At 35.1% G+C, this 18,374-nt stretch overlaps 2 protein-coding genes across 3 annotated transcripts in view; one reads left to right on the forward strand and one right to left on the reverse strand.

The window, feature by feature from the left end:
- Positions 1–4,212, forward strand: part of LOC137386815 (probable RNA-binding protein 19) — a 41,846-nt gene extending 37,634 nt beyond the window's left edge. For both annotated transcript variants that reach the window (XM_068072968.1, XM_068072969.1), the window contains exon 20: positions 3,940–4,212. In XM_068072968.1, coding sequence (XP_067929069.1) covers positions 3,940–4,013 — 74 coding nt within the window. In that variant the 3' untranslated portion in view covers positions 4,014–4,212. The remainder of the gene's footprint in view (positions 1–3,939) is intronic.
- A 5,964-nt stretch (positions 4,213–10,176) lies between these two features.
- On the reverse strand, positions 10,177–18,038 carry LOC137387521 (cytokine-inducible SH2-containing protein-like). The gene is made up of 3 exons (XM_068073966.1): positions 17,903–18,038; positions 13,098–13,325; positions 10,177–11,549 (listed from the first exon to the last, which is right to left on the reverse strand). The coding sequence occupies exons 2-3, from the start codon at positions 13,291–13,293 to the stop codon at positions 10,669–10,671; spliced, it is 1,077 nt and encodes a 358-aa protein (XP_067930067.1). The 5' UTR covers positions 13,294–13,325; positions 17,903–18,038; the 3' UTR covers positions 10,177–10,668.
- Between the last annotated feature and the right edge of the window lie 336 nt (positions 18,039–18,374).

Consider the following 18,374-nt stretch of genomic DNA (forward strand, 5'->3'; position numbering starts at 1 on the left):
TGAACTTGCAAAGCAACGCCATAGAAATGATTACTAACTTCTCAGGCTAATAGTAGTTCTTTGTTTAACGCGGTGCTATTATTTCGAAAAACGTATATGAAAACAGTTTGCAAGTTTTGGGCCAAAGGTTACGTTTAGCGAGCAAATTTTTATGCGTTGCGTTTGTGCTAAATGCAGCGCGTAAAAGTTTTGCTCTGCCAAAAAATTGTTTGGACGCTAATATTGATTAGTTCAGCAGTGCAGAAGAATTGTTGAGACCAAAAGATATGGTGGAAGGTATTGGACAACTAGAAGATGTTCGTTCCATCGAAAGCAACAATCAGAACGCAGCTATCTGAGCAAATGATGGAAATATTTTTGTTAAAAACGTTAATTTTTGTTTTTGCATGTAATATAAGTATGCTTATCTCACTTGTTCATGAATATATATTTGTATCATTTGATAAATTGTCATTAGATAACTTATATAAATATGCAGATGGATGCATGTTATTTAATAGCATCCTTGCTGCTTACATCTTACACGGCTTACTATGTTCATAACTCCACTTCTATTGCTCATAAAAAGCTAGTTTTGCCTGCAAACCATAACAAACAAACATATCAATAATTACAATGAGCTTTGATGCAGCACTGTTAAATATAGATATAAAATGAAAATATGTTTTCAAATTTAAAATGAAATAAAAATTGAAAATGCCAACAAATTACAAAGAAAGACACAGGCTATAATATCAACGCAGGTCAATTGCAAGCAATATACATGTATATCAACTGGTAGAGATACTCCTCGGCTTTTCAATACTTATTTAGGGAAGGTTGGAGGTAAGATAGCAGATTTATTGCATCCAAAAGGTTTAATATTGCTCCACCGGAAAAAAGGAGAGCAAAATATAGGCGACATTAGCTTCGCCCGTAATAGGGCTAAACTTATCTTTCGAAAATTCTGACGAGATTTTAAAAATACACCGCCAGCCCCTATTTGAACGTCGCCTACAATTGACCGTCACTAAAGAGGAAAGGTTGAAAAACAGAACGGCATGGCATTCAAATAAAGGTTTTACGGTATTGGTTTTTTTTCTGTAATCACAGTTTTCATCATCCCGGATTTAGAGGATTTGTTTATACACCCACCAAGATATGTATTAACCCTGTAATACAAGCACTGCGATTAGGTCACGTACATATGACATAGCTATTTACCTGTACGTCATATGATCTGTACGATCTGACATCATGTTGACACATAGAAGCAGATATAGAGAGGTTAAGTTTAAGATAGAACTTACCTGGGTAACTTAGTATTTCATCTACTAAATATTAAAGTTGTTTCAACTATGTTCAATATCTTGAGGCCTGAATTTTGGGGTTTGTATCACCTCAACCTCCGAGGAGTGCTATCACATGTCAGCTATTACCTGTTCCATTTTACTGTGACTTCTATCTATAAACAGCAGCCTACAGTTTATGTTCAAAAGAGACATGACAGCCTTTAAGTTTACATGTCTTATTAACATGGTTGCAGGACAGACAAATTTAAGCGAGAATAATTTTCTAGCGTAACAATTTATAATCATTTGACATGCTTCCAAAGGAGTAGTAATGTAGGACAATGACAAATGTTAATTCTCGCTGTTATAGTTATATAGAGCTTTTACAGCCAATTATTTACTTTACTATAAATTAGGAATAAATTGAATCCTTTTCGCAATGTATTATTACCATGTTATTTACTGTTTTCCAAGCATTTGAAGAATTCTTGTTTAGGATAGCCTAGTATGTGTCATGAAAGCAAATAATAAAACAGGGGACCCCGTCATACGACATTAATTCGTTCCGGTGTTGGCAGCGTAAGGCGACAATGTTGTATAAAGGGGTATAGAAACCCATAATAATTATTTAATGCAAAAGCCCCCGTAGTGAAAAAACATCAAAATTTTATATACGTAATGTACAGAACAAAAATTAGTAACAAAATAGTATATTAACCTTAGTAACTATAGTTACCTAGAGTAACTTTAGTGTATTTTCTGGTTATGATATGATTATGATTCTTACTTTTTCATTTAACGTCATTATCAATTTTAGGATCCAAGGCTAATGAATTAAATCTATATATGTAGTTATATATGTATAATGAATTAAAATTTATTGTAAATGTTACGTTGAACCGTGCAGTTTTCACTGGTGTTGAAACTTCAGTTTTCACAAGATCAGTTCCACTGGTGACTTAATTTTTCAGGTGTATGTACATTGCTAAGAAATCTCTTAGTCTCGTGTAGTTGCTATCTATCAATGGTGCAATAGTGGAACACCTTAAGTCCTGAACTCCGAAAGTTTTAAGAAAAACATAATTGGAAGCATTAATAATGGCGTTCAAGTTTTCTTATTAGGCAAGTCACAAGTTGACTAGATAACTATAACATCAAGTCTTTCATTGACCTTTCTAACAGCTGGTACGCAAGCACGCTAACCAATTCTAAATTTTACCGTGAGAATATTACTCTTAATTCAAGTAAAGTTATCTGCCCTTGACCGTTTTCATAAAACACAAACTTAGCTTCAGTTATTTGTAGTAATTCTAAGAAAAGCAGTGCCTTATTTATTCACCACCACAACTACTCGCCGTTAGTTTTCTTAGAATCCATGACTTCAAAACTAACAGAGCGTAGAGTAGAACGTATTCAAGCACTGCAGAGCGGAACTATGTTAAGAAAAACTACATATATATATATACTGTATATACATAATGAATGGTAACAACCATGAAACTTTAAGTAGTAAACAGTTTTAAAAGTTTTCAGTTCTTAATATATTTTATATAAATGCTCTATTTTAATATTGAGCACTCTCTTCTAGTGAACTGCAACCTTCTTCTTCATCAGTATATATATACATATGTATATATATACAGTATAGAACCTATTTATATATATCTATATATTATTATATCTATATATTTCTCAAAGTCTGTCTATGTGTCGTCGTCGGAAATCCGGCTATAGATCTTAAAATCTTGGAATAAATATTCCGTACCGATCTCGGACCAAGCCGTTCACCAGTCTGACGCCTTGCCCACAAGACTACGAAAGTCGAATTGCTTGCCTGCCAATATAAGTCATTATATCAGGGCAAAACCTAACTGCTTTGCGTATGACGCGGGTCATAGCATATTAAACGGGCTCACATTATTAAACTGGCTAATAGCAAAACTCTCACTACTTCTCATTGTTTATAAGACAAAAAACTTTTCTCATGATATTTAGTTTGAAAGTTAGAATGGCAAATGTTGTTATATGTTAAATACAAATCAATTTTCTGTCCAAATACTCTTCTATTACACGGGCAACGCCGGGCGGCACAGCTAGTAGATATATATATGTATACATCTATATATATGCGTACATCTGTATATATAGATATATATATAAGTAGTTCGCAGTCTGACAAGCGCCAAACATGACACAACACGTAGTTGCTGCAAGAAATTATAGTCAAAAAATCGTCCAGTTTTAATATATTTAACTTCCAGAGTTTAAAGTTCTCTTTTTTAACTCAGTGTTTTCGAAACAACCTATATGTAGATATGTATATGTAGATATGTTTATGTAGATATGTTTATGTAGATATGTATATGTAGATATGTTTATGTAGATATATATTTTCATTGAGCAGTCTATAATCATTTTTATAAAAAAAATATTTACATATGATGGTACAAAAAATAAAAGAAAGGTGTTGACATATAAATATACCAATTCACAAAATTGGCTGGTTTGAGAAACTTTGGCAATGAATGTTGAAAATCACTTCAAACTGTATAGTCCAATACTTGCCATATTATTAATCTCATGTTTAAAAAATGGTGTTAAGATGGTTGTGCCGGTTTTGACTGTACAGCCACTGCCTTCCAATTTCATTTTCACTGAAATGTTTTAGAACGAAAGAAGTTCAAGAGAGCCGACATGCAGAGCACCCTCGAAGAGATGAATGCTGCGAGTGATGAGAACTAGGGCTAACATTACTCATAATATAAAAAAGGATTGAAACTCAAAAGACGTCACTAGTGAAGCTTATATATTGTGATTTTTATCTTATTGCATTAGTTTCATCTCAATCATGACATATTTGTACATGATATATCCTTACACGTCACACAAATGGAAACATTGTAAATATAGATTTGTAAAATACACAGCTACTGTAAGCGTATTTAATGTATTACTGGTTATGTTTATATGACTCAGCAGGTTTGTATGAAATAGCTGTATACAACACCTCAAGGTATTAACACGCTCTGGTAGGCCGGAGACACGCCTGTCTTACTTGCATAAGTAACTATCAGATGCAGGTGTCACAAGATCACAGCTGTTCTGGAGATGAACTTCATGGGTCTGCTGTTGGTTAAATGATCACTTCATCGGTTGATATTGTATAGTGGGTCTATTCTTTGTTGTATAACGTGGTTTACATTGTAGGTGTGTATTCTCATGATACACCTTTGCTATGAAGATAAACAAAACCACTCAATAGCCTGTGTATGGTTTCCTAACTGACCAATAGCCTGTGTATAGTTTCATAACTGACCAATAGCCTGTGTATGGTTTCCTAACTGACCAATAGCCTGTGTATGGTTTCATAACTGACCGATAGCCTGTGTAGGGTTTCCTAACACCTTATATATAGTACTTTATTGGCAATAAGTTCATTTCACAAATAGAAACATTTTTCAAATTGGGCCATACAATACAACAATAGTAAAACAAAAAGGAAAAAAAAGCAACAGTTGGCCATTAAAATTGAATAAATAGTTTGAAAAATATTGTTTAAAATGCCTGTCTCTGCTAAGAGGACGGATATTAGGTGGAAGATGGAAGCCTGAACCCGATACAATTTGTAGAATCGTTTTTCTACCTGATCTTTTGGCGCCTGATGTTTTTCACCTAGTTTCAATTTGTATTTCTGCACTTTTAGATTACGTAGGAATACAGAATTTTGGTCATCTTGTCTCTAATACATTTTCAGTTCAATTCTGAAATTTCAGGTTGATTGGAATATTAGTTATTGAGATATCACTAAAATACCGAGGGCATTTCTACCTGACTGAGAAGGGCAAAATGGCTGCTAACAAAACATTAGTCGCTCATGACATTGATCGGAATTTTGGTAATGAAGGTTCAAATATAGACAGGTTCTTTTCTTTAAAGCTTGACCCTACAGCTATTTACATACTTTTCTATTAATAACAAACGCTCACTATCTGACCCACTTCTTTGAAAGAGTGAAAAAAAACTATTTACTCCCTTTGATGGAGCTTCAAATAGGGTGTTCAGTTCAACAGGAATTCTGCTATTCTTTGTGCTGTTGATGCCTGATGGAATGTTAGTACGATCTCGTGACAGGTGACTTGCTTGTAGATAGGCTTCAGAGTGTTCAATAAAGAATTGGAGACTGCATTTCTATTTGACGTTGTTTTGTGGAATGTTGACAGCTTATACGCTATATAACCACATAATTTGATGCTTTGTTTTCAAGTCCATAATAAACTGATTGCAGGTCAGTTTGTTCATTCATAAAGAAACTAATTATAGCCTCAACCCATAGTCACCGTTAAACTCTGATGGGAGTTGGGCTAAAATAAACATTGTTTTGTCATCTGCATTATATCCTGTCAATAATAGTAATTATATTTGGTCAATAGTAGCCTCATTGACTACTATCAGAGGATATCACGAAGGCTAGAGCTTCCTGTAGACCAGACATGTTCCCAATATACATCAGGTTCTTGTTTGGAGAACTGCACTACAGCCCTCCTGCAATGACATAATGTAGATAACTTGAAAAAGATGCAAACTCACCGAAACCGCAACATTTGTTTGAGATTGCCATTACTTAATTACTAACATAGCCTGTCTCCTACCACATCTGTGAAAAATTGAAATGGCCAGCTATAGAGGGGAGCTAATCCGTAGAACCTGTTCTGATCTTCTGGTATTTGTAAAGACAAAAAGGTGTTACGCTTGAGTTAGCCGATTACATTGATACAAGTGATTGGTATATAAAAACAACTTACTTGTTCGCATTTCGCTAATATTGTTATTATTTACTCCTTCATAGTTACCATCCATATTTCTGGTTTGTACATATGTCCATCCAACAATTAATACCTACCTTCTACTCCTTTTAACATGGTTAAGTCGGCACGCTTTGCCTTAGACAGCCATAGTTTTGCTAAATTTGGCGACTGAGAGACAGGAACTCTAAAAAAGGTTATGCTACGACTTCTAGTGTCAGATTCACAACTAGCAAAGAGACATCTACCCATCGTAATTAACTGACTGCGGTTAAAAGAAAATAAAATGCGTTGAATTACTAACGGATAAGTAAAGAAATCGTTACCGGAAACGGCTGTATTAAGAGTCATTGATGGTCCGACGTAAATGCACCAAAATACATTTTCAACTTTGAACTTGCTAAGCTAGTAGAAATATCTGCTAAAATTTTGTTTTCTCATTCAATTAACATAGTATCATGCATTACCAATCATATAAAACAATGTTAAATTTATGTGTTTACTTTCACTTTAAGAGTCAACTAAAATTGTCATTTGTTCCATAAGAACAATTGACAGCGTTAGTTAACCCTTAAATGTAGTCAGCATTTAAGGGTGAACTAAATTGCATGCCATGCGATTTAATTCACCATGCCATCCGTAAGTAAATTGTAGACACGGTATAAAAGGGCTGTGCAGCAGATGGTTGAGAGTGCCCGTGAAGAATGATTGCTGCAGGTAAGGATGCGTAGCCGCAGTGAATAACATCTGTAAGTGCTACCCAAGCAAGATGGTACATCTCTGGAGTACACAAGGCATGTATAAAATGCTGGCGGATTCTTATCAAATGAGAGTCCAGAGAAAACCCGAAGGCAATGAACTCTTGTCTAGCTAACAAGAATGTAAAAAGGTAAAGTGTTAGTGTATATCATATAAAATGGTAGTGGATTACGAGTAGAGTGCTTGTATATTTTTCAGGCATAATCAGTCTGTTATATATATATATATACACAGTAGATTTATAATAAACATTTATCAAGTATCATAAAGTTTAAATGTCTACTTATCTTTGTTTCAAGCTATGGGCAGTTTCATGTTTTTGTATTCCTCAGGCTAGACTAGCATAATTTTTATAATGACAGTCAATTTAGTATGATTTTCACAATTATACTAGCCAATCTGCTAGTATAATATATATATTTATATATATATTAATATATATACATATATATTTATATATATTTATACATATTTATACATATTTATATATATATCTATATATATATTTATATATATATATATTTATATATATATATTTATATATATATATTTATATATATATATTTATCATTCGGTATCGGAATTTCATAACATAAATGTCAGAACTACAGTTATTTAATTTTGCATAATCTTGAGAACAAAAATAATTCTCATATCTTATAGAAATATTTCAAATGACGGAAGCTTCTCACCAAGAGGATTCGCATTGTGCAACATCTGTTATACTTACCAGAATCCTGGTTTTATATTTTCTTACGAAAATGAGGTCAAAATAATAAAAAAATCTCGCTTCAAATGTATATAATGAACATCCTGTTTATGAACTTTGGAACATAATTGTAGTAGTCATACTCTATTGGTTGACTGCTTCAGCAAACTTTCTAAACTTCAAAATTCTGAAATGATCATTTAACTTCTAGCAGATGTCTAATGTGACAATATCTTTCCGATGACATCACTAAACAGCAACAGCTGATAAGTTTAAGTTATCACATTGCCCAGTGGACTACACTCCAGTACAGTCAGTGAACAACAGCTGTATCTAACAATGTAACAATTTCAATGTAACAATATATATATATATACTATATATGTCCTATATATACTATATATGTCCTATATATATATATATGACAGCAGCGTATTGTTACATCATTGTAATATGTCATTGTGCACTATAGTATAAATAACATAAATATATATGTTATACTATAGTGTATGTATTTATGTATGTATATAGTATAATTTATGTCATAATCATTATGATAATACATGTATATACATATGTGTATATTTTATGATAATCATAAGTTATGTATTAATAGAATAATGAATGGCTGTGATGGTTTGCTAATGTCTATAGTAAAATGTCACCATATTGCAGTATATGTAATATTATTATATGGCGCAGACATATTTAATTAGGTCATATGAAATTGTTCCATCGTTAGATACAGTTGTTGTTCATTGACTGTACTGGAGTGTAGTCCACTAGGCAATGTGATGACATAAACTTAACAGCTGTTGCTGGTTTGGTGATGTCATCGGAAAGACATTGTCACGACTCACATTAGACATCTACTAAAAGTTAAATGATCGTTTCAGAATTTTGAAGTCTAGAAAGTCTGCTGGAGCAACCAACCAATATAATATGACTACCACAATTATGTTCCAAAGTTCGTAAACAGGATGTTCATTATATACATTTGAAGTGAGATTTTTTTATTATTTTGACCTCATTTTCGTAAGAAAATATAAAACCAGGATTCTGGTAAGTATAACAGATGTTGCACAATGTGAAATCCTCTTGGTGAGAAGCTTCCATCATTTGCAATATTTCCATAAGATATGAAATATATTTTGTTCTCAAGTTTATGCAAAATTAAATAACTGTAGATCTGACATTTATGTTATGAAATTCTGAGGCCAAGGGTCATTTAAAAAAATATAACTATTCGAACAACCACAGACCAAAGATGTGAGTGACTGCTAGAGGGTACATGTTTAAGGAATTTTGCCATACCTAAATTATTAGACATTTCATACTTTGCTCTTTAACTTACAGGAAGAGCATGGATTTGCTTGTGTCACTTGATGAATATTTCAGATCTCTTCACCTCTCCAGCAATCACAACAAACCATGGTCTGGCTGGTGCTGCGAATGAAACCCATACCGATCTGTTTCTTCTCAGATCGGTGGACATTTCATTCCCACCAAAAGTCAGCTAAATCAGCGGCGAATGTTAACAGAAGTCTTACGCTGCTGCGAATGATTCCCCTACCGATTTGTGTCTTTTTCAGAATCGGTGGGAGTTTCGCTCGAAGCATCACAAGTGTGTCATCTCAGCTGGTGAGTTTAGTCATCACATGGTGATAAGAGTGTCAGCTAAGATGCTGCTGACCTAGGGCACATGTGACTGTTTGTAGATATGGAATATGTTAACACAGTCATACATCCACTTACAATCTCAACTCATGAAGTTTAAGCTCACGTTTGACTCTACACCAAAACCATTTCCAAGATACGATGTTTGAAGATGTTTGAAACTGCAGTTTTCTATGTAAACGTTTTGATAAAATTACTAATGATAAAAAAAATATAAAATACCAATGTATAAGATGAGTTAATTTAAATTCAACTCGGGACCTGCATATGGCCGAGACGGGGCTTCTCCTCATGCTCCTCTAATGTACTAAATATAAAACACTCAGTCTATTTATTACACTCTCAGAGTACAGATGTTTTTATATAGTTTTATATAAATCATTTGTTCCAATTCTGTACAATCACTCATAGTATTTATTAAAGATCTAGTGTAGGTTGCAGGGCTGCGGGACAAATCAAATTGTATTTTTATGAAGTTTTGCTTCAACACTCGAAGGTTTTAACACACATACAAAGTGGATATACATATTCCATATGCAGTGGTTTGACTATTGCTTTTCGACACTCTCCATTACGACCGTTTCAAATTTTCTCGATTTTGAAGAGCTGTCTTTGCATTTTTTTGGTGTGTTATGAAAAATGTTTTTTTGATGATTACCAATAAAAGTTATACATACAAGCAAGAGTTACATGTCTAGACTTGAACAGAGACATCAGCGTCAACATCGTCAACATCTTTACGGCAGAGCTATGCTGACACTAGGGTATATCCAACAGCCATAAATAACTAACTTTTCACAATATCATTATCTTTGTCATTGGGTCATCCACATTCCGACTGGTAATCACTTCACCCTAACAAAACTTCCTGTAAGATTGGTCTATGACAATGTTCTGGATATCCAATCATTGACAATGACTCAAGATGGCAATCTAAGAAACGCAAACAACCAATAAATCGGTTATATAAAAATATATTCATCATAGTTTAGCCTATGAGTCTGATAGAAAAGGAAAGATAAATAACGAAATTCCCAACCCCCCCTGTCTAACAACATGTTCAAGGTACATTTAAAGAGTTTTTACATATCAATATAGCTGACAGCTACAGTGAGATAGGACTGGACTGTACATAACGGGTCAACCGCAAATGGGTAATGACTCCGCACAAGATGCATCAAACATGATTACAATCTGTCTTTGATTGCATTTTACAGGAATCTCAGCTTGAGGCTAATGCAATGGCCACCAATTGAGGCAAATGTCACTTCTCTCTAACTTGAAGACTTATAATCAGCCTCCTACTTACTCATGCAAATACAATATCCAGTGAATGCTCTTTTAATGGCTCATAACACCAGAGTGGATAATTTAAAGAGTTTCCTTTGTTAACTTGATTGGGTTACTTATAAATAGCAGAGCGAAACTAGTTTCCTTAATGGTAGCAGGCTTAAAAATAATCTCTTTCGTGTACCCAAGACTTAACGTGCATCGGCAGAGGCAGGTTTGCCACGTTCTCCCGATTCATATTCGCGCGAAGAACAAACTTACATAAAAATTGCAAAGATCTCACTTCATTAAATCTCGAAACAGGATGAGTTAAAACAATTTTAATAGAGTTGGGAAAAGGCCGACCCCTAACCCGCCGGCTGTCCCCAAATTCACCATTAACGCCATTAGTCATTGACGAAATGATCAACTCCTCGACTGAACGTTTACCGGTCTCTCGAGCTTTGTCTTCGCTTAGAAAGAAGGTAAACAGTCCGTTTACGAACTCTATACGCGTGTGCAGAATAAGCTCTTCCTGCTTGAAGCTAAGGGTATAGAGATGGTGGGCATCATTACTGTCTCTGACGAGGAATGAACCCGACTCTAAAGGCTGCAGTTTAGCTTCTGTCTCCTCCCTGTTTAGAGGGCCCCAGTACCAGCCCTCGTGGTGCAAGTTATTTATTGACGAGGCTAATGCTGCCATCTTCGGCTGCTTTTGTTTGGCGCGTCGACCGATATTAACGCGCACCGGTATTTCTAGAGAAGGTTGCAAAAGTTCATCGATATCTTGATATTCGTTGATGGGAGGATTCTGCTCAGAGGCAAGAGTGCTAGGGGCCTCTCTAGTTGAGCCGCCTTCATAGATTTCAAAGTCACCGTATTCGTGGCCTACGTTGTCCGCAAGGGCAGGCACCGTTGAGCTCCTGGGTACCAATGCCTCGTCATCTTCAATTGGAGGGGGGAACTGGCGCAGTCCTGGCAGCACCATGGTCTCATGGTTATTTATTAGTTGATTATAGAGGCTGTGGGGCAGTTCTGTCTTCCGCCTGTCTCTTGTCCGACCTAAGCAGGTAAAGAGAAAACGAAAATCTGATGAAATTTTATTCAAAACACATGCTTTGATTAAAATGTATGTATGCTAAATATACATCTAATTTAGAGATGCCCAAATTCTAAATTCACCAGCCGATTCAGATACCGATCCGATATACCGATTTTTATTGAAAATAAATCCGATTCAGATCTTTTGTGTTGCATAAATAATTGTTCATTTTATTATGCAAATATAAATATAATGCAAATATATATAAATATTAATGTAAATTATTTGTTTGTATTTATGAAAAAAAATATATTCACACACATTTACATACCGTGCATGTAGTAGCAAAACAGACCATGTTTCTTGTAATTTGTAATTAATAAACGTCATTACTGTTAGTGGTACAGCTCTATCTGTGATAACGAAGTCTCTCTTCTATTGCTGATCAAACTGCTGCGTCTGCACAAGTTTAGAGCAAATCAATGTTTCTTTTAATTACCGTTAGTGATTTAATTTTCTCAGTAAGAAGTCTATTTCTTCTATGTACTATCAATGTAGCCAGTCGTACTGAAGAGGGACTCACTTGCCACAGATGATGGAGGACAGGCTAAACGCCGACAAGCCACTGGGGTTACCACATTTTGTACAATACAAACGATACATACTATCGCCAGGATCAAGAGAGTGATAGATAACTTTATGAATCGACTGCTTAAATTACTTTCGTAATACTAGTACATGTAGATAGAAATATTACACTGCATTCTTGTTTCTCATCTTTGCTATGTTGTTCGTGATTAGCTGCAATAAATCCTATCGCCGTAATTCCGGATATACCACACTTTGTGATTACGTCCTGACTAAAGCAAAAATGTTTCTCAGCTGTGTTGATGTTGATCAGCCTATAGACATGAAATATATTGTGTGGCAGGCCCGGAACTCACTCGGTAAAAGTAAGGAACTTGCAGCTGATGATTTTTATCAGTGTAGCAGGCTGAAATACTGCTTTCTGCTAAATAGTTGATCTGTAAAAAGTATCTGAAGTTTCCGATTTTTTAAGAAAAGATCAGCCGATACCGATTCAGATACTTGACACCCATATCGGCACCGATACCGATACAAAAGTCGGGGCAACTCTAATTGTAAGTACATGTATGTCTAAGATAGGTAATACTGTCAATAACAAGCCGGAGAAACTATCTCAAATTTAAACATAAAAGACATTAATAGTTGCTCAAACTTTAATATTAAATCGGAGACAATTTCCATTACTAACAATCAAGTAGGATTCAGTCATCAGGAAGATAGATAAAATCACAAATACAGGTGATGACAATGTAACTAATGCAAACAGCAGTGACTGGCTCTAATTTTTTAGATATGCAGGTCTTTATGGCACAGCTTAGCATGCATTAGCCAGATGGAATTTCTTGGTGCTACTATGCCTTATTAGCAAACCACTCCGCATTTCATTACTAACTATTTACATAGCTTTGACAACAAATATCTAGTTCAATATATAAGCGTGTGATGAAAGAAAGCTCACTGCGCCTCTTTTAATCACCTACCCGCTGTGTCTCCTACAACGCTCTGAGAACGGCGGAGGTCGCTGCGCCTGCCCGTGCCAAGAGAGAGCTTGCTTTTGAGGTTGGCCCAAAACTGTGAGAATCGTGATGCACCATTCGCTTCTGAGGGAAGCTCAGGAAGCTTTCTATTCGCTATCTCACAAGGTGAGAGCGTGTGAGAGCGCTGAAGCGATGTCATGACCCAGATATTAGTTGGAGGACCACATTCAGCTGTAAAAATATTTCATAGATCAAGAAGTTGAACCTTAACTGACACTAGTGAGGTGGTGAAACTGATCCGAAGAGATAGTGTAACTGAATGCATGCCATAGGGTGCATTGAGCGCCTTATAAAGAAATGATTCAATATCTACAGACTGCCAAGCCTCTTCAGCTAATACGGTTACAGCTGGCCAAGGGTCGGCACGTAGCAACACCTCATCTATAGACAAGTGAAGAATACACGGAGATGGTCTATGACTAGAAAGCAATCCTTCGAATATGAAGTACGTTGTCTGTAGAGGTTGTGCCTGTTTTTTAAGAGTAATGTCTCACAAACCATGGCCCTACGATCTTGGCTGAACGTGTCTGAGTCCTATGACAAGGGAACGTCGATACTAGAGCCATGCCCAGATACATTGAATGTAACTCCTGTAACCACTAGTGGCCTTTTCTGGGAAGCGAAACATGTTGCTTGTATGTCTGGCGTTCAATACCACGGCTGCTCTCGAGGAGATTGTAAGCATTGCTACGAATGCTACATAAGCAAGGAACCTGACAACTATTAAGTTAAAATAGGTAGAATTTCTCACATCGATTTATGCTGAATCACATAAGCTTGAAAACCCAACAACTTCCTTCTACGAGTGTCAATACTTTTAGTAGAAATATTTTAATCCCGGTCAAGTAATAATTAATATGAAGAAAAATGAAAGATTTTTTTAAAACTTCACGAATTGCTAAAAACTCTATTGACAATAGGAATGGTACCACAATCCATCAGCCAGCAAGCACTTATGAGAAACAAATAAAAATACTCATACTACTCGCACATGACATACAAAAGCGCATTGTGTTTGTCAATTCAAATGGCAAAATCATAACAATATATAAAATGTTGATTTTAGATTGTGTAATCAAAGCCCACATAGTTCAACGAACGAAATAGATATCTTAGCATGACGCATGAGAAGCAGAATCAAAAGTTGCTTAGCCTTAGGTCATGAGATTTAATAAAGGGAGCAAGTAGCAAACAACTTGTAGACCCCATCATGACTCGTGGTTTGCCTTAAGAAGGAAAATAGCTGGTGACCATACTGTGGCCTTATTCTACCACCTCTTACACGAGGAACAGCCTATTTACACAACACAGAAACATGGAACTATTTCTGCTGACTCTATTTTACATTAAAATGGATTTTTACAATTTGCTTCCGAAGATGAAGACAGAGGCTGGTAGACATTATCTGGAGGAGCTGGAGCGTGCAAGGTGATTACAAGCAAGTGAGCAACAGACTATGCATACTCATACTCTAGCAGTTTCAGTAAGAATGATTGAAGCTAGTCAACGTGTCAATAGTGATCGATAGCCAAATTTCCATAACTAAAAACATGTTTTTAGGGGATTAACAACAACAACAGCGACAACAAAACTACCTTACTCTCCACTGCCCACCCCAAACTGAATACTGAAAGATTCGATATTTCACAGCGAATCTCAACTTAGAAATCAACGTAGAAATCTGGAAACTTTGAACTCTCTCATACAAGCGGATAGATTTTTAGAGAAAGAATGTGTTGAAATGGTTACCTTAAAATAGCAGCATTCTAAACAAACGCTTTTCACAAGCTATACTAGTGACAAGCATTAACTCTTTCTCAGCATCCTTCCAAGCATTGCATACGCAAAACAGCATCCTTTTAAGCATTGCACACGCAAAACAGCCATTTTATATACTCTTTGGAAACACACGTGCAATTATTTCTTTAAGAAATTAACAGAACTTGTAAAGGATGTTTTGGAAGCGTAAAACAAAGTGATTAATACTGTATTTCACCAGAGACTATCTCACATCTACATGTATATTAATAAATCAAACTTTGTCATCATGTTTGTCTGTTAGTCTGTGTGAACGCTATGCATTTCTACATCTTTGGATATGTTCAAACCTGTATGTATATGCTCCGTGTCTTCACCTAAAATGTATGGTTTCTAAACTCTGTCTGGTTCCTAAAAACCTGCTTCATAAATGCCAATTTCCTTAAAAACTCAAGGAAACACCTTTGCAAGCATTAAGTATAATTGCCATCAATGATCGTCGATTGTTGTCATGAAGGAAGGTTTGCGATTTGTTTTCTAGAAACCAGCTTGTTTTCACACTTTTAGATTAACTTAATAACAAACAATCCTTCATCAGTTGTATAGCCAATTTTTAAATGTTAAAACAGTTGCCTGGCAATGTTGAAACAAAAACAAGACCTGGTTTTTAGTAACTTGAACACCTTACAAAACAGTTCAAGAAATCTGACCCGCTTCCTGAGTGCCCACAACTTTATATAATTAATAAAAATTTGCTGCAATTTTATAAACGCAATAGAAATTAGGACTATATAAAACCATAAAAGTATTAATAACCAGTTGGTAGAACTATTTACAACTAAATCAAGTCAGAGTAATACTAAGTTGTTTACCCTCAACTATTTTCTTCCAACCAAACATTTCTATATTCTCAGAAACTCAAAGTACATCCTGGTTTAGCATTATTTTATTTTATTGGTTTGACAGATTCATCTGGTTTTCTGAGTAATTTGAAAAATGTTAAATGAATAATCAGTTTAAAAGTTTACAAAATTCTCTTCTATGTTATCATTGATATGGTGGCATGGATAACTTCATTCAGCATATTCTACCCGCTAGTAAGTTGTTCATATTCATCGTTAAACTAGTAAATTTGGAATTATATTGCGCAAGAAGGTCGACAGCTGCTAAACTTAAGCCACGTTGTAGTCTCTATGAGCGGGAAACAAGAACTAACAAGGCTTTTGCAGCGAGGAAAATTAAAACTAAAATTATGAAATACCAATCAGCTGCGGCTTAAACTGCGTTATCTTAAAATTTTAATTTGCAATATTTGTATAGCAGTCCGGTATAGTATTATTTGTGAAATGATTTTATTGACATAAATAAGAATGGCTGAGCTCATAGCCAATAAGCACTGTTACATCTTTATTCTTAAAAATACATTTACCAAAACATCCTACCAGACTATAATTGATAAGCTTGGTTTACTGCTTGATCGAAATTCATAATATTATAAGGCTAATAAATTCAATAAAATTAGTTATTAATAGGCCTACTTGTACAACAATTTTAACAATTATTATTATCATTATTGGATTTTCCCAGTAAGACCGCATTGAGCTACTGCATGAAAGAGTATGGAAACACAATGTCTTACTAATTTAGAAATTGGGTTCCAAATGAGAACCTTGTTTAGATATATATATATATAAACCAATCTGTTTTATCAGTCTTTTTGACCTCGTACACTCGTATATAGAATTAAGATCTTAAAAAGTATATATATATATGGTGAATAATATAATAATACTCGTCATAAGTTATTCTCTTTGACGAGTATTATAACTTATGCTATCACACTAGAACGATGGTTCATTACCGTCAGGCGCACACCTAACAAACAGACTATGCCTTCCCGTTTTTTTCTCTCCCTCAGAGTCTTAATACCAGTATCTTCTCTTAGTTTTGTACAGTTTATCTGTCTTTTGATGTTGAAAATAAAGAGGAATGCTTTATTTTGTAGTTTGACCATTGGCAAGCCTATGAGAGTCTTTTAATTGTAAGTCTCCTAAAACAGCTCCAACAATATCACTTATAGGCCCAAAAAACAGCGTTTTCAACCAACTAAAGGTTTATAAGCAAAACAGCTTCAAGATTAGTCGATAAGAGAGGGTGTAGGGAAAGTGTTTTAGAAGCAAGAAACCAGCTAGGTATAAAATCACAGGCGAAAAAGCCGCCGACTCTGTCTGCTCATTAGAATTCTTCAGAATGAAGAAAAACACCATTCCCTCTCTGAAGCATACGATGAAATCAACCAAGACAGAGAAAATATGACAATAACAACAAGAAGAGCCTCCAGGGGAGAACTTAACACTGTAACAACAAACAAAAATATCTACCACAATAGCTTTTTGCCTGGAACAATTCGAGACATCAGAGGGCACACAACCAAAACTCAATAATCCTAAGCAGCAGTGTGCTGCTCTCCAAATTATACCCTGACTCAAAACAAACCCAATAAATAGAGGCTTCCCTTTAGATTTAAATTAAATCGCTAGGAAGTTCTACCTCGTCTGAGGTAAGAGTCTGAGATAAGTTTAACAAAATAAAATTTAGATTCGAAGATTTTTAGTAGGCTGTTCCAGGCCTGTTTCCTATATACTCTCAATTAATTATAATACATATAAACTAGATTTACCACTTCCGCCTACGGTTTTTTCAGTTTATCAATCAGTAAGCTTACTACCTACTAGGTTTAATGTTTTTTACATCACAGATAAGACATGTTCTATTAATAGTAAGATAGTCACGTTTTCGGCTTTACACTCACAAAATTAATATTCCAATTGTTCCCATATCCCAAAAATGTGTTTGCTAACAATAGGTGCTGTAGATTGACTATATTAAATATATTAAACAAAAAAAGTACCAGCACTCCAACTGATTCATTTAATAGTGTTAGAGCATGGTTGTCGTTCGAGAGTAAAATGTCACTGCAGAGTACATACCTTTAGAATTATGTGAAGTTGCTGTTTGTGTTAAATCTTGGACACTAAAGCTATTCGAATAGAATCGAGTATGAGCTACGCTGTAACTGCTAAGCTAATGAAAAGACTAATCAGACAAATCTAAGAGCCATTTTCATAAAAAGTAACCACTAATATTAAGCTCGCTACTTCCGATCTGATTTTTAAACGTTGTCAATGAAGCGTACGGTAGGGTCTTTCAATATCGAGCCTATAAATTTTAAGTTGGTTAAGATCTTGGGCGTTTCCGTAAAATTAGCAGTTTTAGCAAAGATCTACATACGGTGAGAGGCGAGCTTTCTCAAGCTCTTCCCATCAAACTGGTGGATAAAACAAAAGCTCGGATAACTGAAAGGAAAATTAAAAATCAAGAGGTGTGTCTAACTTATTCATAATGCAATTTGAAACGTACATGTAGCTTATGAAGCTATGAAGTACAATGCTAATTACCCTT

Source organism: Watersipora subatra, chromosome 2 (assembly GCF_963576615.1).
Source record: "Watersipora subatra chromosome 2, tzWatSuba1.1, whole genome shotgun sequence".
In the NCBI taxonomy this organism is placed as follows: Eukaryota; Metazoa; Bryozoa; class Gymnolaemata; order Cheilostomatida; family Watersiporidae; genus Watersipora; species Watersipora subatra.

What these genes read in the sequence shown, in the direction of transcription:
- LOC137387521 (XM_068073966.1), bottom strand. Translation starts at nt 13,293, where the DNA reads ATGACATCGCTTCAGCGCTCTCACACGCTCTCACCTTGTGAGATAGCG. An exon ending in CGTTGTAGGAGACACAGCGG is followed by an intron (nt 11,550 to 13,097) that starts GTAGGTGATTAA and finishes TTACCTGCTTAG; the next exon opens with GTCGGACAAGAGACAGGCGG.